General features: G+C 50.9%; 6 protein-coding genes across 6 annotated transcripts; 4 read left to right on the forward strand and 2 right to left on the reverse strand.

The window, feature by feature from the left end:
* Positions 1-61: 61 nt before the first annotated feature.
* On the reverse strand, positions 62-971 carry STEHIDRAFT_103412 (orotate phosphoribosyltransferase; the record flags this gene model as incomplete). The annotated part of the gene is made up of 2 exons (XM_007308857.1): positions 62-771; positions 862-971. The coding sequence occupies 2 exons, from the start codon at positions 969-971 to the stop codon at positions 168-170; spliced, it is 714 nt and encodes a 237-aa protein (XP_007308919.1). The 3' UTR covers positions 62-167.
* Positions 972-2849: 1878 nt separating this feature from the next.
* Positions 2850-6789, forward strand: STEHIDRAFT_161312 (voltage-gated potassium channel; the record flags this gene model as incomplete). Its single annotated transcript, XM_007308858.1, has 10 exons — positions 2850-3636; positions 3709-3783; positions 3848-3943; positions 4025-5082; positions 5142-5180; positions 5236-5296; positions 5350-5469; positions 5536-6314; positions 6384-6408; positions 6473-6789. 10 exons carry the CDS (start codon positions 2850-2852, stop codon positions 6787-6789), a joined length of 3357 nt encoding a protein of 1118 aa, XP_007308920.1.
* A 550-nt stretch (positions 6790-7339) lies between these two features.
* Positions 7340-9117, reverse strand: STEHIDRAFT_124813 (Aldo/keto reductase; the record flags this gene model as incomplete). Its single annotated transcript, XM_007308859.1, has 11 exons — positions 7340-7542; positions 7618-7778; positions 7868-8118; positions 8194-8272; positions 8336-8486; positions 8549-8578; positions 8645-8658; positions 8723-8852; positions 8922-8945; positions 9012-9027; positions 9101-9117. 11 exons carry the CDS (start codon positions 9112-9114, stop codon positions 7495-7497), a joined length of 918 nt encoding a protein of 305 aa, XP_007308921.1. The 3' UTR covers positions 7340-7494.
* A 1663-nt stretch (positions 9118-10780) lies between these two features.
* STEHIDRAFT_103417 (chaps-domain-containing protein) lies at positions 10781-14127 on the forward strand (the record flags this gene model as incomplete). Its single annotated transcript, XM_007308860.1, has 10 exons — positions 10781-10824; positions 10873-10915; positions 10969-11042; positions 11127-11275; positions 11339-11607; positions 11710-11895; positions 11987-12204; positions 12315-13280; positions 13340-13633; positions 13696-14127. Coding segments are annotated over 10 exons (2411 nt in total), but the record flags the coding sequence as incomplete, so codon positions are not given.
* Positions 14128-14370: 243 nt separating this feature from the next.
* On the forward strand, positions 14371-16847 carry STEHIDRAFT_171582 (uncharacterized protein). The gene is made up of 3 exons (XM_007308861.1): positions 14371-14703; positions 14792-15199; positions 15424-16847. The coding sequence occupies exons 1-3, from the start codon at positions 14572-14574 to the stop codon at positions 16531-16533; spliced, it is 1650 nt and encodes a 549-aa protein (XP_007308923.1). The 5' UTR covers positions 14371-14571; the 3' UTR covers positions 16534-16847.
* Positions 16848-17698: 851 nt separating this feature from the next.
* Positions 17699-20191, forward strand: STEHIDRAFT_114641 (MFS general substrate transporter; the record flags this gene model as incomplete). The annotated part of the gene is made up of 16 exons (XM_007308862.1): positions 17699-17871; positions 17929-17963; positions 18025-18035; positions 18108-18227; positions 18307-18389; positions 18446-18506; positions 18570-18579; positions 18636-18716; positions 18851-18888; positions 18946-18973; positions 19024-19246; positions 19318-19367; positions 19420-19475; positions 19538-19852; positions 19921-19987; positions 20049-20191. The coding sequence occupies 16 exons, from the start codon at positions 17699-17701 to the stop codon at positions 20189-20191; spliced, it is 1494 nt and encodes a 497-aa protein (XP_007308924.1).
* Positions 20192-21136: the final 945 nt, after the last annotated feature.

Genomic DNA, 21136 nt, shown 5'->3' on the forward strand with positions numbered 1-21136 from the left:
GTGCTGAGAACGCCTATGTGAGCCGGCTCCGATGATGCAATGTGATGGTCGTTTTGTATAAGCTCTCTATCTGATCGTTGTCCTTTTTCCACATCAGCATTGCTTCCGCGCATCCTTTAGTCACTCGTACACCTCGGAAACAACTTCTACCCTATATCCACCCCAACCTAATCATTCGCGCCATACTTTCCAAAATATACTTTCATATTCTCCAACTCCTCCTTCCTCCCCTTCTCCTCCAACCAAGTAATCAAATCCCTCATCCTCAAGATCGCCCTAACCCTCCCCTTACCTCCCAACTCCTCTTCCAGCTTCATAGCCGTGCTCTTTCTCTCCTTCTCTGCCTCGCCACCCGTGATCTCCTCTCTGTCCAGGCACTGCACGATTCCCACAACCTCGCCACCTTCCCTCCTAATCATCTCCACAGCCTTCCTGACCGCCGTTCCCGCCGTCATCACATCGTCTAAAACTAAGACTTTCTTGCCTTTTACGGGAGCGCCGACGAAGTTACCGCCTTCACCGTGGTCTTTGGCTTCTTTACGGTCGTAGGCGAGGGAGGTGGAGATGTTGTGGGTTGTTTGCAGGAGGAGGGAGGTACAGGCTGCTAGCGGGATGCCTTTGTAGGCTGGTCCGAAGAGAATATCGAATTGGGGAATGGGGTCTGTTGGCGAAGAGAGGCCTTGGGCGATCGTGTGCGCGTAGGCGGAACAGAGAATGTTTAGTTGAAGGCCTGAAGAAATGAGGCCGGCGTTGAAGAAATAGGGTGAGATGCTATTGATATTGGGGCGGATATCAACATTTAGCAGACATATGGATAAAATATGTTGTTGATGAAGCTGAATGAGCAGATATAAGACCTACCGGCCTGATTTAAGAGTGAATTCGCCGAATGTGAGAGCACCGATAGACATGGCCTGGTCTATCAGTTCAAGCTGGTAGGGCTCTAATGCAGAAGAAGAGGATGAAGACATGGGGGAGATGGGCTGGAGATTCAAAGGAAAGATCGTTTCAGCTGGAGATCATGAATAAAGCCCTTCGGACATCGTTCACTGAGTACTACTTACCAGAAGAGTGGCGGTGGAACGTTTTGTGGCGAGAAAGGAAGAAGAGCAATCAAATATTATTATTTCTTTTGGATCGAGCAATCTTTCGATCTTATCTTATCGAAAGTCCCCGTACTTGGCGCTGTTGCGGCGCTTCGAGTTTGTTGAACATCTTTCTTTCACACTCTCACGATCTCATTCCAAGGCAGACCAGTCGTCCGGAGATGAATTATGCAAGAGAAGAACACGAATAGGATCGCTTTATACTTCACTATGATTACACAAAGTAGAGCCCGTCATCGTGCAATGGCTGGTTCTAGGGGACGTTGACGTGCATCGACCGAGTAGCGCCCTTCTCCCGCCTCGAGGAGCCATCCATGAACGTCTTCAGATCCAGTTCTTGTACGCCTGGATGGACAGTACGTTTCTTCTTAGATAAACCTTCCTCCCGGGAGTAAAAATAATCGGCTTCGAGATCTTGATCCTCTCTGGATTCTTGTAGCGTTCCGAACCCAGGAAGCTACAGGACAGATTCAACATCGCGACGAGTCCTAGGGCATGCTACCAACACTAAAGGGGGCCTGCATTCTGGCACTGTCCATGTGCAGCGCGACTATGACACGCGCCCACTTCGAGGTAGTATTTATGTGCTCTACCCATTCGCCATCTGGACAGACGGCCGAATGGCAATATTCGCTCTTCCTTCTGACAGACCTTTCTTCCCTCATTGTGGTAGGTTGCCCCCCAGCATAACCACTTCTTGCATGGTCTTAAGCACCTCGCAGTCAAACAGCTTCCGCTCTCCCTATGTTTTGGTTATCGATCCCTCTTCTCTTCTCGTTTATCCAGCATGTAGAACTCGAAAGCTCTGGTGTTCGACCGCACTGAGCGATTTCTGCCACTGAACTCATCTGTGAGGCTACAACCGCAGCTTTCCTTGCTCCTCGAACAGGTCGCGGTATTCTTGGCGTAATTTTCGGCTACTACTAGCTCGATTTATGATATTTGAAAAATATACTTCTGCATTGCTAAAACTGCTGGTTAGCGACCGTCTTATCACAGATATTTAGTCTCATTGATCCATTCCAATCGTCGTTCCCTTTTTTCTTCCAGGTTCATTCGATCTGATTGCCCAACATGCGTGTGAGGTCGTGCATGTGGTCTTCACTATATTGAGCACTCTAGCGCACAGGATCCCACGAGTAAAACCCACACACGTTTGTCTCCCTTCAGGGACCAACGGGGTGCAAAATCGTATTGTTCGATTTCCGTTCGAGGAGCTGTTGAACCACACCCTCAAGTGTCTACGTATGGCCCACCTTGGCACTGCTCCGAGGTGGAAACAGAACGGAGAGCATGGTACTACCGTGTTGGACACGCCATATGCATCCCTTCAACCCCCTCCTGCTGCCCAAATGCTAGCCTCGATCGTAGAGATGGCGATACCGAGCGCCCCAATCGGCGGAGATTTGGCTCGATGGCAAAAATTGAACTATAGACCAATGTATCCTAAGTGTCGCCCTCTCACCTTCAATTTGTGCAGAAATTTGGACTGGTCATCGTGTGCCTCACGAGAACCTTCCTGCTCCATGCCTCTAACTCCACACTCCTGGCCGGCCGAGAAACACCCTATCCGTTACTCCTGGCCCTTTTCATGCCCTTTGCAACTTCGTCTTCCTGTGGCAGCGATCGCTATACTGACAATGGGCCATACGTACAAGAGGGTGAGGTTTGGGACTGCATGCTTCTATCACTCTGGCTGACCCCTCGAACTACACCCACTACATTCTCCAGTACTCCATTCCCATGCCGCCGTTGAGTGCACTTGTACTCGCGATTGCATCTTCGGTGAACACTCGTATTGGAAGAAAGCGATATGAAGACGACCATCAAGCTCAGGCCTCGGAACAGAGGGACGTTGAGAAGGATGGTCATGGCGAGGAGGGTGTCGATGGCGAGTTGCGCACGCCCAGGAGCGTGCCGCTGGAGACCGCGGACAATCCTGAGGAGGATGAGGAGGTGGAGGTGGACGAAACCGATGTCGAAATAGATGATGTTGACGACAATGATCATCCTCGGCGACATACTCGGGACGACATTTCGGCTGAAGACGAGCTCGCTGGCACAACCTCCCCGGAAGCAGTCCACAGAAACACAGGCCGCTTCCCCCGTGTCAACACCGTCACATCCTTCGGTTCCTCCGTCTCCCAACTGAGGTTTTCTCGCCCATCACTCCCCTCCTGGCTTACTGCATCCAAGAACATACTCTTTGGGTCTTCGTACCCCAAGGTCGGCCTTGCATCATCGTCGTCCTCTCAATATGCTCCAAATTACCGCATCATGCCCATCATCAGCGGCGTGCTCATGCCCTTCGCCATTTTGCTCGAGATTCCGGGTATTACGGAGCATTGGTATATTAGGACGGATGGTGTGAACATCGTGGAGACGAGGTCGAATTCGGTCCTGTTGGATGTCGGACTGGCGCTTAGTATGATGTGCGCGGTGGCGGCGAATGTGGCTATCTTGACGAGGTTTTTGGAGAGGAGGGTCAAGGCCATGACGATTCTTGCGGCATTGTTTTTAACGATTCACGGTATGTCCTGACTATTTGCTGGATTCCATTGTTGTGAGTTACATTTATCAATCAGGGAACATTTGGTTTTAGATGTTATCAATATTACTGCGGTTGTCGTCTTCGGTGTGGAACATCGTTTCAATGATGGCTTTACTTATGGTGAAGGTAGGATCGTGCCCATACTATACTTTAACCTTGACCGGGATGTTAACCTTCGAACTTCTTGCAGCATATTGGCTGACTGTGTGCTCGACGATCGTCTCTACCGTCACGAACATTACTCTGCTTTGGGACCTTTTCACCGTACCTAACTTCAAGAATAGTGGTGCGTCCCTTCCTGCGATCCCAACGATGCGCAACCGGTATCTAATCGATATCATTTTCCCTATTCCTGTTCTGATTACAGGCAGCGGCATCACAAAACAGCAACGTTCATTGATCATCATCACCATAACCTTCCTCACATACTCTGCCCTCGGTGCCTTGCTCACCTCACTCCTTATGCATCTCACCTTCCTCGACGGTCTATACTTCACCCTCGTCACCACTCTGACCATCGGTTTTGGCGACATTCATCCCGACACTCCTGTCCAACGCATTGTTGTTTGCTTGTACGCATCATTTGGGATAATGATACTCGGTGGGGCGATTAGGCTGATTAGCGAGGCTGTGGTGGAAGGATTGGAGATGGGATATATGGAAAGGCTGCAGAGGTTCAAAAGGGAGAGGAAGGCGAAGCGGAGGGAAGAGAGAGAGGATAGACGGTGGAGAGGAGTTGTGGAGAAGAAGTTAATGGGGCTGGGAGTTGAGGTCTGGGTGTCAGATACCAATCCAGGGCAGCATGGCGGCCATCGGCAAGTAGGTTCCAATGGGAAAAGAAGTCGGGTGAGGAGTGGCAGTGAGAGTGGGTCAAGCTTGAGGAGGGCTTCGTGGTACTTGGCTGGTACTATGGGAGGTGTTGGTGGCGGAGAGCTGAGGCTGAACACGGAGGCTCTCACCCCCGGCGACCTCGAGCAGGCTGCGCTGGACGCTGGTGTGTCCTTGGACAAGTATCGCTGGAAGCGTATCGTCAGGAGCGCGGCGAAGGTTCGAAGGGACGAGAGTCGGAGCCAGATGTCGCTTCGATCGCCGGTGTCTCCGACAGGGCTCCAAAGCGTCGATGAAGAAGACGGTGGTGCGATCAGCGAGAGGAGGGGAAATAGCGGGATAAGTGAAGGAGCTACAAATATCCTGGCACCCATCCGGACTGAAAGTCCTGTTCCTTCGAACTCGAGTCATGCGGGAGCCAGTAACACTTTGACAAGTAGCGCGGAAGGGAGTATGCTGAAGAGGTGGATGACCTGGTCGGCTGAGTGGTGGAAAGGAACTTATGACAGGCTATTCAAGAAGAAGAATGGAGAGTTTGAGGCTCAAGAATTAGCGAAGATCCTGGAGCGAGAGAAAAAGAGAGATCTCTATGTCCGCGTACGTTCTTTCCTTTCATGGTCCCTCCAGGTTGGTTACTGATACTTGCATCTAAATAGTTGACCGTCGCATGGTCTCTATTCTTCATCTTTTGGATAGTGAGTCATCTTGACGGCCCAAGTGATAACATGTTCTGATAGACGATTGTCACAGTCTGGAGCCCTCATCTTCGCGCATACAGAGACTTGGCCAGTCGGTACTGGGCTGTATTTTTGTGAGTCCTGCTACGGCGTGTTCCGATGAAACGGTCTATAACCTTGTCATAAGGCTTCATCACCTTCACATCTATCGGGTACGGAGATTTTGCTCCTTTGTCGTCCATAGGCCGCGCGATCTTCGTCTTCTGGGCCGTCCTCGGTGTCTGTGCCATGACCATCCTCATCTCAGGTCCGCTCTTTGCATGAATTGCACCTTATATACCTTATACTGACGATGTCCTGCGCGATGTCACAGTCATTTCTGATGCATTCTCTTCAAAATATCACAATATGATGCACGACCGCTCCTTCGAAAAGGCCATTCGCCGCTATCGTTCCAGCTCTAAACATCGATCGGGGAAGCCTGACACCGGTCGCCTCCAAACTTCATTTTCATACAATACGAGCCCTAGAACTCCCAGAGCTCGCTCCCACTCTCGTGGCATCGATGTCCCCAGCTCAGTGGCAGCGCTACCGAATCCCTCTATCTCAGCCGTAGCGTCCGCTGCAGGAGCACTAGGGACCGGAGGATCAGGAGGGTCAAAAAATCCCACCGTTTCTCGTATAGCACCTGCCCTAGAAGCTAATCTCGCTCGTCTCTCCACCTCTGCTAACTCGCACCCAAGCCCTAACCGTTCTCGCTCCGCCGGATCCCCTGCCTCGCCTTCGACACACCACCCGAACATAACCCTCAATCTCCCTGTCCGCACACTCGAAGAAGCCGAAGTAAAGATCAAAGAGCGTACTGAAATCTTGCCGGAACTGGTTCTTCAACACGTCCAGAAGTTTAGGGAGCATCTGAGGTACTTTCTGGTGACGAATGGTCATACGGCAGGTGGTTTGGCCGAGGCCATGGTCGTAGTTGGGGAGCACGCGCAGGACGAGCAGGGAGAGGTCAGTGTCGCTGGATCTGGTGTGACGAACGGGATGAGGGTGCCTGAGGAAATGAGAGTACTGTTGGATGAGATTGCGGCGCAGGAGGGGATCGGAGACAGGTTGAAAGAGGAGGTGTGGCAGGATGCCCATGCGAGGAATGTAAGTTCATCAGTCCGCCATCCTCTGTGAGCGTGAATGCTGATAAATTCATCCACACCTCCCTTTCAGACACTATTCGTCCTTGGTATAGAAAGTAAGTCGAGCTTCTGTGCCAGCTGCGATCGTGTGTCCTGACTGCTCTTTTATGTTGCGTACAGCGGGTATTCGCAGATTAGTAGACGCTGCTTCTGAAGCCCTCCAAGTCCTTGCCGAACGCGATCGACTGATAGACGAAGTAGACGCAAAGCTCGCTATTGGTGTAGGCCTTCCTAGCTCGGCCCACGACTTACCTGAGGACATTGCCATTCGACTTGTAGGGCTCGCCCCTGATAATGCACACGGAGATAGAGGGGTGTTCCAAGAGGCGTGGAGGCAAGAGAAGCGGATTGGTGAGGGGGAACTTGGATTACAGGAGGAGATTGAGGTATATATGGGTTCGAATCGGGCGGGGAATACTACTTATAGGTCTGACTGAGGAGCTGGATCTGGGGTTGTCCGTTTGTGTTCGATGAAGGTTTGGTGGTGAGGGAGTGTGCAGAGGTTGAGTAAGTTTGACATGGTCTCTTATCGCCTATTTTCGCTGTGTATCTTGATCATGTTAGTCCAGTTCACTATGTATTGCGAGGCATTTCTTCCGCACCCACGACTATTTGTGTACACACATTCCATTGAGTCTCCGCATCGATCATTATTGCTACAATGCTTCGCTCGTGTTCCTTTTCTCGGTAGATCTATAAAGACTCGCGTATAGATGTTGAGCATCTCCGATCCGGTCATCTACCAAGCGATGAAATGACCGTCTTGCTTTGCTTTTCAACAGTCCACAAATCTCTTCACGAGAGTTGAAACTAGTTGGAGACAGTGTTTGATTCAGAATCCTTTACATGCGCGTATGAGTACAATATCGATACAACACCACCCTCAATATTATCACTATCGTACACCTCTCCAGTCTCAGACGCCCGCAAGTCTTACAAGTCACCACTATCGAGGCTAATGCAGTTCCTTTCTACGCGAAGATAGTTGGAGACAGTGTTTGATTCAGAATCCTTTACATGCGCGTATGAGTACAATATCGATACAACACCACCCTCAATATTATCACTATCGTACACCTCTCCAGTCTCAGACGCCCGCAAGTCTTACAAGTCACCACTATCGAGGCTAATGCAGTTCCTTTCTACGCGAAGATAGCCATACGAGGATCGATCTCGACTGGGTTATTCATCTGTGCACCAAGCATCAATATGAAGTTTCTTTCTTGAAGGCAGAGCATCGAAGTAGAACATCTGAAGGCACTCACCCTAATATTCGCATCCAAGGATCCGAGCGTGCTCAGCTCCTCCTCCGACAGGTCGAAGTCATTGCACCTCAAGTTATCCTGCAGCTGGTCGATCCTGTCCGTCTTCGGTATCACCGCGAGTCCTCGTTGAGTCGACCACCGCAGTAACACCTGCGCTGGACCTATTCCGCGCCGAAGTATTAGTCGGTTTGAACTCTTCCCACTCCCCACCTCTGGCCCGATGGACATGACAAAAAGGAATCGAACTTACTGGCTTTATGTGCCTGCGCAATCTTGATCACCAAATCCTGCTGCATCAAACTCTTCGCATTCTGTCCCATTCCGATCTCGAAGTATCCCTGCGGACCCATCGACGAATACGCCGTCATTGCAATTCCGAGTTCTTTCGTCAGTTGGATGAGTGGTTCTTGGCTCAGATATGGATGTCTCTCGACTTGGAGGACCGCGGGCTCGATGCGTGCGTAGCGGATTATGTCGAGGAGCATGACTCCTGCCGTGTTACTTTATATATTCATTTATCGTTAGCTTGCTCACACCCTTGAGAGAAAGAGAGATGGGTGGGGGTAGAGTACGTACCTTAGTCCGATGTTCTTCACGAGACCTTCGTCAACGAGTTCTTCCATCGCGGCCCATGTCTCTGACATCGGCGTGTTCTCTGATCGGAGAAGCCCTTGAGTGACTGTATTATTTATTCAAAGTATATAATGGTGGTACGCACGGAGATGAACCTTTCCATCGTCACCGAACCATCCCGGTGGGAATTTGTGGGCGGGATCGACGTATGTGAGTGAGATCGGGAAGTGGATGAGGAAGAGATCGAAGTAGTCTAGTCCCCAGAGCTGGAGCTGAAGCTTCGCTGACTGCTTAACCTGATTTCGTAGAGATGATTCTGTTTGGAGGTGTTGTGGTTTGACAAGGCACAAAGACTTACATGTTCGCGGGCGTGGAATGTGTTCCAGAGCTATAAAGTTTCATGCTGTATCAGGAGCCTTGGTCCTTGCGAGAAGCAATCACCAGATCGACTCACTTTGGAAGTTATGACTGAATCCAACGTCAGAAACGTTCTGGTTCTTCACAAGGAAAGAGAAGTCTGAAGAAGACTCACAGAGTTCCTCCCGTTTGACCAGACCATCTGCGATTGCTCGTCGCACACCTTCACCAGCCTCTTTCTCATTTCCATAGTCTGCAGCCTCGTCGAGGAGACGATATCCTACTTTGATCGCATCGTACACGTTCTATACAATACGTGGGTGGCTCAATTGGTGGCTCACCAAGGCAGGATACACGAAGCTTGTGAGACTTACCTGTGCACATGTAGCGTTCGGAATCTAGGAGGGTAATCAACCGTCGTCAGCACGCAGGCCGAACCTACCACAGCTGTATACATTGCATACCTTCCAACAACCCAGCCTTCAATATCAACGCCGATGATTAGTTATATCCTACAACTTCACCGCGTCTTAGTAAATAGTAGTCAACTCACCCCACAAGAGGCATCTAAACATGATGAACATTCACCATCAGAGAATCAACTTCGATTACTTGCAAGCAAGTCATTGACCTTTTGCCCCGTTCGCTTCAGCGTAATCGTAGCCATAGACGTCGATATGTTAGAGTGTTAGGGTTATGTTTAGAGAATTTGTGAAGAACCGTGGCGGGTCGTGTACCCAGTTTTATAGGTCAACGTATGATCAAAATACCAGAACACTTGAGCTCCGGCATTGACGTCGTGTGGAACCGGACAAGGTGTCAAAATATATCAAGACGGAGATGGCTCTGGGCAGTGACGAGCCCCCAGCTGGTTATGCGCCGGCCCTGACCAGGATTCCTGGGGGCAGGAACAACGACCAGCAAGAGTCGGACCGTTGAAACGGTATCTGGAGCGAGGTAGATGCAAGATGGAACGGTTTATGCATTTGTACGACAAGAATTCCCGCTACTACTGTAGTGGGTCTTAGGTAGCTCTGAAAAGTGCTTCCGTTTCGCAGGCGATCGAGTATTCTGGTTTTTCTTACCTAATGTCAGACTTCGCCCTTTGCAGTATTCGATTCTCACCCCTGTTCGGCGAAACCCATGGCTCTTGTCCATGTTCATGTCGCTTTCCACGACGTTCGTCCCGACCGTCAAGTCGCTTTTTTCTTTGCTGCTGCATCTCAGTCGTCGTAAGTTATCTGGAGGTTTTTTGTGCGTCGCGACACTCGATCTCATAATTATAAGTATGCGTCTCTTTGCCTGAACCGTGCTATATTTCCGCAATGCCTTCACCTGTTCCACCGTCGGTCTCTCATGTCGACAACTACGCCAGTTCCTTTCCCAATTTCGAAAATAATATGCATGACACGAATGGCACGCTACGTCTTCAGTGTCCTTGTATCGCAATCGAGAGCCGAGTCTATACCTTTTCCCGTGAACACCAACTAATGCGGATGTACCTACTGAATATGTACTTGGCTTGAAAGTATGTCACAATACTGTACTATAACACAGTGAGGGAATGTATTATTTCCTCAATAATCATCGTGTGATTTGAGAGCCACTCTGCCGTGGCGCATACCAGAGCAAGTCAAAATGGTGAGTAGATTCAACCCTGGCGCGAAGACGTGAGCGACGGTAGCGGGCGATGCCACTCGGTGGCCCTACTTGGTCTTATATGCTCCGTAAACGCACGACCAGGCTCTGCGCACATCAATAGGGGCGTATTGAAGGCGAACTCCCGACGGACACATACATCTCCAATGTCCTCATGCCCCCATGGGGTCTGATTTGCGGGGATGCGGGCGCTCTTCCGCTGAGCTTCAAGTTCAAGAGAATCCAAGACAGAATCGAGGACGTCCGAGGTCTTGATTTACCCGAGGTGTACCCGGTCTGCAACTAGGCCAGCCTGAAGAGAACGACAGCGAGTTCGGAAACTAACGGTAGCATTCGGAAGGGCATCCGTACATCCATTTTTTGAACTGCGAGAGCATAATCGTACCCGTGAATGAGGATGATAGGAAGTCGGCATACACGAAGATGGTTTAAGTTCGTGTTCTGCATAAGACAAGGGCGTCCCCTGTGCCGCTAATTCCTAAATGGGATGTTTGGCAACAGCTTTCGAACCAAACAACGCCCGGCGCGAGTTGGCCAATTCAGGCCGACTTCCCTCAGTATTCCCCCATCCGCGCAATGGCGGACGCGGCTTTCAAGGACATTCCAGAGATCTTCGAGGTCAGATTGATATATTACGACGTTTGTAGCAATACTCATGTTATATAGATCGAGCTAGGAGAATCACTAGTCGCCCGGACAGAAAGTCTATGTACGTTTCACGCGACTTGTTCACCGAAGTGTACTAAATGTTAGTGTGTGTAGCAACATTCAGAGAACTAGGACCACCGGATTTGTGTCATGTGGTGAAGACAGCAGGGAAGAGCGGACAGCGAGACGTGCGTGCCCTAGCTTTCGTATCATTCAAGTTATGCTAACGTGTCCAACTGTGGCCACGTCTCGTCTTCGTCTGTATCATCCAGGTTGGCTCATACCACTATGTTTCTGGCGTCGACGCATCCTCGTCTGCATCACTGGCCGCCTATATTAACTCCCTTACATATGCTATTGAAGAACCCCAAGCTTGGTTCACGAAGGGCCCATCATGGAAGGTCAAGAATGGTTGCTACTGGTGCGTCTAATCCCTCATGTACAACTTCGTCGCAGACTAATGTTAGTTTCCGCACCATTCAAGTACATTCAACGCATTCTCGAGAGTCGATGTCAGAGTGGATGTAAAGATCCCAGGTGGTGTAGTCGCGTATGTGATCGACCTGCGTGGCGAGCGGTACGAGGCCACACCTGAGATGTGGCAAGAAACCTACCTCTCCGCTCTCCTCCGTGCAATCCTCTACTCCGACGATCCAACATACTGGCTAGATGCATACAGACGCCTTGACCCCATATCGACTCCAGAAGCTGAGCTCAGGTTCCTGCAGGCCGCTGAAGCGCTGTTTCTCAAAGGTATGTTTGCGTCCAGAACCTCCTACCATCCCGCTCGCGTGGTACTCCCTTCGCAATTCGTCAAAATATGGTTCTGAATACGGGATGTCTTGTTTGCTTCAGGTTGGCAAGTTGGTTCAGATCCAGAGATTCAGGTGGCGACGGTCGTGTCAAATCATCTCACGGCTGGTGTGCTCAAGTACTTCGGGGACAGCGGACGGTATCAGCATGCTGCCAACCTCTTCGAGAAACTTACCGCCCGGGAGCCTGAAGTGGCGTCACTATTAGCCAAGAGCTACATCGGCATGAGTGCGCCTTCCTTTCATTTCAACTTCTTCTACGCCTTTTCTGACTGTGCTGTTTGTTATTATTGGATCTGTGTGGCGACGAACGCAAACAGGCGAAGAGGTGAAAGCCGTCCAGATCATGTCTCATGCGATGAAGCAGACTCCGCAATCCTATACCCTCCTTCACACTCAATGCGACTTCCTCCGGTCAAAAGGCAGACTCGACTGGGCTCTCAAACTCGCGAAACAAGCCGTCAACTGCGCACCGAGCGAGTTCGTGACCTGGGAAAAGTTAACGGAGATCTACATTGACATGTCGCAGTATGAGTCGGTGCGCTATTCTCCCTTCCTATTCACCCCTCTCGCTCCTCTCGCTCCGTTCTTTATCACCGACGACTGACGACAAACCGTGATATCACATACGCCCCTTCCACATCACAGGCTCTCCTAACGCTCAACTCCTGCCCTATGTTCACCTTCAACGGCCGCGACGCCCACCGCTCACTCACCGCCGCCCGCCTCCACCTCCCCATAAAACAAACCGTCTCCGAAATCCTCCCCGAGCGCGAAAAAACCGACGACGACGAAGCCGACCCTGCTCTCCTCCGCCTCCCCGCCCCAGGGCTCCGCGGCACCTGGTCCAGAGCCTACAACCTCCTCACGAAGCTTGTCTCGCAGATCGGGTGGGACGAACTGTTGAAGACGCGGAGCGCGGTGTTTGTTATGGAGGAGGAGTATAGGATGCAGAAGGCGCAGAGTGAGATCAGCGCGGCCGTGGCGAGCACTTCGACGCCGACGATGGGGGGCGCGAATGGAGCGGGCGATGAGAATAGTGTGGTGGATACGTTGGTTTCGGGGCAGACGACGTTGGGGGGCCATGTCGGTGCGGATGACGATGCGTCGATTAGAGGCGTGAGGAGCTCGGAGTCGAAGAACGACGTGACGAATGGGGACGCGATGAAGACGCCGTCTACGGGACAGGGGCATGGACATTCGGCGACGTTGAGCGCTGCGAGTACAGGAAGTATGGGGATTCCGACGATTAGGATCTCGACGGAGTCGAGTCGGGAGGCGAGGGCGCAGAATGAGTTCGCGAAGGCGGCGGCGGAGTATGATGCGCGGTCGAAGAAGAGTATAGATTCGACGGTGGGGACGGAGTCGGAGGCGAGTGGAGATGAGGATGGAAAGGAAGTGAATGGACATGGAGAGAAGGCGAAAATGGATGTGAATGGGGCGGCGTTGCAGCAGCCGGCTGCTGTACAGGCTGCGGTCGGTGGAGAGGCAGGCGAGTCGGAGAAGGATGACGGGATGGGTGGTGCAGCCGTAGCCGAGAAGGAGCCGTTCTCGTTCAGCAATAAAAGGTTGTGTGAAAGGTGGTTGGATAACCTGTTCATGGTATTATATGAGGTTCGTTTTTTCTCTCAATTTCTACCCTTTCATGCAGTTGTACTGAATGGCAAATGCAGGATCTCCGAGTATGGACCATCTTCCGCGCCGAAGTCGCACACTTTAAGACTCAGCACGTAGCTTACCGCAAGACGGGCATGGAATGGGAGATCCTCGGCGACCTTGGGCTCCGACTTCATCACAAAGAGGAAGCCAAGGAGGCATACCAGCGCTGTTTGGACACGCCGAGATACTCGTTGAAGCCTTGGTCGAAGTTGTTGGAGACATACTCAGAAGAAGGAGACTTGATGAGATCGTTACAGGCTGGAATCCGGGTCGCGGCGTATCAGCATGCGGAATACGCTGAGCTTGTCGTGAGCTTTCGTTCTATTCCCCATACTAACGAATCATCAGATGCTAAATGTGAACATGACAGTACCCCTCACAGATCGGAAGGTGTTTCTTCAAGCTGGAGCAGATCCACGGACACGCCAAGATTTGGAATACCCTCCTCAGCATGGGCCTCCCACAGCCGATCCTGCACATCATGCAGAGTTACCTTCAGTACGGACAAGTATTCAAAGTGGAAGGATTTGATTTCTGATTTCTGACTTTCTGATACCTCGGCGTTCTTGCTTTCCTTCCCTTCCTGCGAGTATGCTTCCGCCTCCCTGTTTTCCTTACGTCCCGATGCCCTTGATTTCGTTGTTATTTGGACTGTTTGTATGTGTCCGTTGTCAAAATTGCGTTCATCTCTGTCCATTTATTCGTTCGCGGATGATTCGTAGATGTTCCTAGTGTGAGCTCAGGAGTCTAGCTCTCAAGATATCATCGCTTCTTTGCGTACTACTTATGATTATCTCTTTTCAATGGGTTGTTTCGTTCCGTATCACCCTTCGAGCGAAAGGCCTTTAATGATCGGTTCTACTGCAAGGGTATGTGGCGCAGATGTGGCGCTAGAGATGACGACACAATCAGACACAAAGCTGCCGATTGAGGCGAAGTTCGTAGAGAAAACTGCACTGTATGCACACATTCGAGACGGATGCGGACGCAAAGTGTGGGCTATATAGTTCAATTTATATAATGACCGTTTCACTGGGGCTTTGCGGAACACTCACCGCTGTACCGCCATATTTCGCTTTACCTAGGCCCTATATACGACAGCGCACGGCTTGGTCCCACGAATCTGTGACCTGCTGCCAGCTGAACGTTTCCGACTCGAAGAATCAAGATAACTTCACTTGGTTCTGACTTCTGAATCGCATATAAAACACTCTGGTCTTGCTGTTCGAGTCATCATCAAAGTCAGATGTCTCTGTCTCCCCCTATCCGAAGACTTTCTACGACAAGCTCGAGCAGTAAGCGGGAAGAGGACTTGATCAATGCGTATGAGGCTGAGGAGGAACGTATAATCAATGTCTTGTCGAGGAAACTCGAGAAGGTGCGTCTGCATCGGTGTTTTGGAGCTTAGACCCCTTCATGTTGACTTAGGATTTCCATTGTATCGGTTGTGGTTGGGATACCATTAGCTGCAAGAGGAGAAGATAGAGCTCGAGAATGTCCTTGAAGCTGAATCCGAATCGCACGTCAACCGTCTCTCGCGAGAACTTTCCGCTCTACGACTCGCACAACAGCTTGCTCAAGCACAATCTCAGAACCAGGCTCAATCGCAATCTCAATATTCTAACCATGCCAATGGTGATCACAATGCGATATCTACAGTGGGAGGAGGCGGTGGTGGAAACGGAGATTTCGGGAGAAGGGTGAATGGGATGATGGTTAATCCGTTGGCGCCCAGCTCGGAGTTGATGTTGGAGGCTATGAGGAAGGAGAATGAGCAGTTAAGGAATAGGATAGTGGATATGGAGAGGGAGTATATTCGGATAACGAGGTTGAACGAGATTTATAGGGAGGAATTGATTGATCATCGGCGGAGGGTGAGTAAAGTCCTCTACATCGTCAACTGAGACAAGGACAATGTGTGGCCCGTCATGCATAGACGGTACACGAGGTAAAGACTTGCGATGAAAAGGCGATAGGACATAGAACTCCCAGCTTCAAAATGTCCCAAAGTCTCGGCCTTTCTGCGTTCATTATTGAATGGCTCTGCGAGGTGTCCTCCTACTACATGCTCATGTAACTCACAATCATTTATTCGCAGCTCGGTGTTCCTGTCGACAATCTCATAGGTCTATCTCCTTCACATGACCCCTACTCTCAACCAACACACCGCCGCTCAACATCCGCCTCTAACAACATCTCTTCACCCCTCCCCATTCCATCCGCCTCCTCTAACGGCCACCCTTCAAACCACCATCCATCAGCGCCAATGGGTGTCCCTATCCCCCGACCGCCCTCCCAAATCCACCGTCCCTCCGCCTCAATGTCCATGTCTCTCTCCCTCTCCTCCTCCATCTCTCCCTCCTCACCCAACACCCCCCTCTCCCACTCTCCTTCCTCCCCCTCATCCTCCCAATCTCAATCACCCTACCTCTCCCCCACAACCTCCACCAACCCCGCTTCCTACCTCTCTCACACCTCAAACCTCTCCGCAGCGAACACGCATCTCACGACACCTTCGAGCTCGAGCTTTACGGCGCAACTGTTCATGCCGAACACGGTTTATGGGTATGGAGCGACGCCGAGCGGAGGGACACATATGGGCAGGTTAGGGGGCCTGAGCTATCCCAGTGTTCCGCCACCGAGTTTGAGTAGTTCGTTCGGAGGCGGGTCCGCGAACGGGAGTGGGAGCGGTGGTGGGACGAGTCCGTCAGTTGCGTGGCACGGGCCTGGGTATATCAACGGGACTGGTGCGGGCGCTTCTACTTCTAGTGCCACTTCTACGACTGTAGGGGTTGGGAGGGAGAGGAGCGATAGTCATACGTTCAATCATCAGAGGGATATGTCGTCTTCGCCTGTTGAGGCTCATACATCGCGGTGGGGGAGGGGATTGGCACACGGAGCAGGGGTAGGTGCTGGAGTGGCGAGAAGAGGATCGTTTGAGAGGAGAGTACCATCGGGTGGAGAGCCGTATGGGACTGGATTTACGGGAGGGAGTTTGAGCAGACCGGGGAGTCGGTCGAGGAGGGAAAGTGTGGAGAGAGGGGCTAGGATCGCGGAGACGGGGCAGTTGGTGCCGAGGAGTAGAGGGAATAGTATGGGTGCCGGGAGTGGTAATGGGGCAGGTGGTCTTGTGAGTGTAGGCGTAGGCGGTGTAGAGGAAGCGGTGGTCGAGGAAGAGGCAGCAGATGGTGCTGGCCAGGATGGATAGCGTTTTTAGCAGGCTTGTGGGTGGGGACGACCGAAGTGGAAGACTATATGGGCCACTTGGGTGGAGACCAAGGCCTTGACAAGGACAGCCATATTTGCCTCTTGAAGTGATGTACGATATCTTCTTTTCAACCTTTTCTTGTATTGATTTCTTCCCCTCAACCACTCAAACATCCAAACGTCTTTTTACGCTACTCTTCTCCGCCCTTGGCCGCATAATCCAACTCGCACTATGTCCAGAGTAATCTGCGCCTTGCTGTGTTCCACGCTTTGTAAGTTACTCGTCGTATGTATGTTTATAGCAATTGTTGCATCGGGGCATTTCCGCTCATGATCTCAGCGTTCGATCCTCCCATGTCTAGAGCGACTTCCAGGCTCAAATGACGGCTCGGGCTGTATGCTTACGACCGATGCTCGAAATTCAGAGTGAGACGTTGAGGCTTGTCAGAACGCAAGCTAACCGCAATCTTTGTGGCCCCTATTCGCCACCGAGTCTCTGCAAGTTGTTATTTCACGAACTCTGACGGAATGACAGACAAGATATCATTGGGCAGCTAATTGTACGCCCCGGCCAGCCACCGCCCAATGAGCCTCGCCGACGTTCTGTTGTTGTGTGTAGCGGTGTGTCTTTTCTTTCGCCGCGGCGGTTCAAGCCTAATTCAAGTCCAGCTGCGAGGGAGCCAATCAAGGTTGTTCTGCTTCATTTTGGACGTCCCCACAATTAGGCACAGCCCACAGAGTTTTGACGGGCTGCCAATCCGTTTGTACGGATCTCACACCGGTGTCGAAACAGCCCTAGAGGCAGGCGCGCGGAACACACCGCACAGTCCGCGGAGTACCGAAAGCGAGGACACGGACAGATCTCACTGGGCGCAGTGCCTGGTCCTCGCAACGCAGCCGTCAAGTGCATTTCGTTTATGCTCATCGGTGCCTTATCTTCCCCGCAAAATAATGACTTCGACTTATCGTTGACCTATTCGTGGAGCTAGCGAGCTCAACGCCGTACACTACTAGATCCTCTTACCTTCTATAAAATGCAAGTGCCCACGCCCAGTGTGAAAGCTCTCCTGTTGGCGACTCGGTGTTCTTTACCAGTCACCCTCCAAGCTCCTTTCTGACTTCCCACCTGAGGTTTCGCGCGCTCTTCTTGCTCAACAACCGTCACCATGGCTCCTACTGATCTTCAAGGAGCGCCTGATTTGAGCTACCGGACGAGTGGCCTTCCAGACGATGTTGAAAAGTCTTCCAGTGTTCAGAAAGGTGATGAGTCTGTGAAGGTGGTCACTGCGACACGGACCGACTTCTCGTATCATGACACTCGGAAGATCCTTCGTAAAGTGTAAGTCTCTTGTTTTTCTTGGTTCATGGCGGCACGCTCACTCTGCTTGCGTTGTAGGGATATGCATCTGCTTCCGCTCCTGATGTTGTCATGTATGTTCTCGCAATGCTTAACTTCCTTCTCGCGTACTCAATGTCGGTCACTCGCTTTTAGACCTGCTCAAGGTTTGTCCAGCTCCACGAGTCCTGTCCAAAGTATGAGCTCTTGACGAGGACAATATCTTTTTTGTCGCTTAGAACCTCGATGTCAACATGATCTCTTACGTCAAGACTATGAATTCTGGTCAGCCGACGAACGCTCTGACACAGCTCGGCATGTCTACGAACGACTGGGCATGGAATAGCACTGTTTACACGGTAATATACCCCCTATCTCTTGAAGTTCTGTTTCTTGTGACGAAAGTTTTGACTGACTTCACTCTTTTGATGCGCGCAGATCACCTTCATGATATTCGAACTCCCGTCAAACATGATCCTTAAATGGTCTACGCCTCGTCTTCATTATTTCCGCATTATCCTGTAAGTGACTTTCCGTCTAAGATACTGTACTGCGGAATCGTTCTGACTCCTTCTAGGTTCTGGTCTGTTGCGACTGCCTGCCAAGCAGCAGCAAAGAACGCCGGCGGTCTCCTCACTGTAAGCCACATCGATGTCCACAGTTGAAATCGTCCTTATATTAAATGAATTGTTCCATTTCAGGCCCGAGCTTGTGAGTCGCTTCCTCCGCATCCTAATAGCATTATTATTGAAACATTATGATCATAGTCATGGGCGTCTTCGAAGCTGGCCTGCTGCCAGGCATCTTCGTCCAGATGACCATGTGGTACCGTCCTGACGAACTGTCCTGTGAGCATATTTCGAGCTGCGTACAAATCACGCAGAACAGGACTCCTCGCTGATGTTTTCTTCTTCTCGTAAAGTCCGCATGATCTTGGTCAACATGCTTGGACAGTTTTCCGGTATATTGTGCGCGTTATTAGCCTATGGCCTGGCGTACATTGACGGGCGCGGCGGACTTGTGCGCACTGGTTATCTCGCGTTATACCTATCATCTTCTGATTATCTTCTTTTACAGTCAGGCTGGCAGTGGGCATTCGTCATTGGTATGGAAGTTTTTTGTCTCTGTTATCACTCATACTCACCACATGAGCAGAGGGAATCCTGGGTGTCTTCATTTGCGCGGCGATCTATATGTTCCTTCCCGACTACCCCGACTCTCCTCCATCTTTCCGTCAATTCCTCACTCCCGAGGAAGGTGCATTCCTCGTCTCGCGTCTTCCGCCGAATGCGGCGAGACAGTCAGATGAGACGTTCTCGTGGAAGGAGTTTTGGGCAGCCTTGAAGGACCCGTTGACTTGGGGATTCGGGATGATGATGTGAGCCTTGAGTTTCTCAAACTACTCAAAGTCAGCAGTAGTGAGTCGGTTATCTGATGAGCACTTTCTAGGTTGTTCGAGCAGACCGGAACGTCTGGGTACTCTTTCTGGTTGCCTACAAGTACGTCCCATATTCATTGTTCTGATGGACTCAGCTAAAACTTTGCTGTCAGTCATTGCTGGGTTTGGCTTCACCACGACCGAAAGAGCACAGCTTCTCAACATCCCAGTACATTCACTTTCCTTTCTTAGTCGGCCTCGAAACGTGATTCTAACTTATGAAAATAACAGCCCGCAATCGTCTACATCGTCGCCACGGCTTCCATGGCGTATGTCGTCGACAACACCTTCCGCTTCCCCAGACCCGGCTACCAGATCATGTCCATGCTCGCTCTCATCGGCTTCTTCGTCGGCCTTACCGTCCTCGATACTACACACAAAGCTGGCCTCTACACGCTCATCCTTCTCACATCCATGCCCCATGCTGCGTTCCAGGCGATCATATACCCGTGGCGTAGTCAGACCGTGAAGGGGAGTACGTACGTTGCCGTTGCGTTCGCGGTGCAGAACTCGGTCGGGCAGCTGGCCAGTGTGTTCTCGGCGCAGGTGAGCATTTTAAGATTATTTTGTCATTCGCGATGGGCAGTAAACTGATTGAGTGGATGACCATATAGATCTTCCGCTCGCAATATGCTCCAAGATATAGAATTCCTTTCATTGTCTGCGAGATATTCCTTGCTCGTGAGTACAGCACCTGCTTCTCAAATATTTCATTATGCTCATGCACATATGTTGTATCTAGTCACCATCGGTGCCGTCGCGTTCACTTGGTACCACTGTAGGGAGACGGAGCGTGAGACACGTCGTATTGCAGCTGCGAGGCATGCAGCCGGCAAGCAGACGGGTGAGGTTTTGGAAGAGGATGTCCATGTCGGAAGGCTCTAGTTCAGACCTTTTTATGCTTTATTCTTTTTCTTTTCCCTGTTCACCTTCGTTCGCTCGTTACGCTTTGGTTTGTGTGAGCTTCATTGGTTTAGTCCGTAGATGTCCTCGGGTTGTTTGTACATATTGGTTATACATCTGCGTTTGTGAGCTATGGTGCGAAGCACTTAGTCACCGCATATAATATTCAACCGCCAAATTTGTGCCCGGGAGGTCGAAATTCCAGTTTATTGAAAGAAAATTCCTGGAGCATATTAAAAAAACCCGGGACTCTCATAAATAATAAACAATTCTATTAAATATTAATTGTTTGGCGGGAGAAATCGAAACCCGCCAAATCTGGTGGGTGGGAACTTTGAAAGTCCCTCAGTTTTAATTATTTTGGAAATCTGTCTTGGGGATCTCTTCCTTTCATCAAAAGGAGCATTTTGACAAGACAGATAACTCTTAGAGGCGAATTTGACCCTCCTGTGACCGGGTCTTCCCGGTGTTCGACTTATGCGGTGAGTAAGTGCTTCGCACCATACATCTCGGTGAGGGACGAGCGGAGGTTATAGTCTGCTACTAATCTACTTCTACTTTTAAGGTCAGAGTGTTTTGATGTCCTGGGGTTCCGAGTCCTGCGCCACTTGTACGCCACACTGGAAACTGGCTGATGAAACCCGCAAGTCGGCGTCAAGCGGCACCAAATTCCTGGAAAGGCCCGGATCCGCGCCGCGGCTAAATCGCGCGCGTGCCATTGGCTCTTTCTTCCAGTCGGCATTGTTCCAGCGCTTCGACATTCCTTCCTCTCAAACTGCTCTCGCCAAAACTCTCGCATCATTCTTCGTGGGGGCCTAATTGGGTTTTCTCCCAATGCATATTCGTTGGTGCTGTTCTCAAATCTGTAACGAATATCTTGCTCCATGAGTGACTTCAATCCCAACACAAGTCCTGCCTCGCCCGGCT

Source organism: Stereum hirsutum, assembly GCF_000264905.1.
Source record: "Stereum hirsutum FP-91666 SS1 unplaced genomic scaffold STEHIscaffold_16, whole genome shotgun sequence".
Taxonomy (NCBI): Eukaryota; Fungi; Basidiomycota; class Agaricomycetes; order Russulales; family Stereaceae; genus Stereum; species Stereum hirsutum.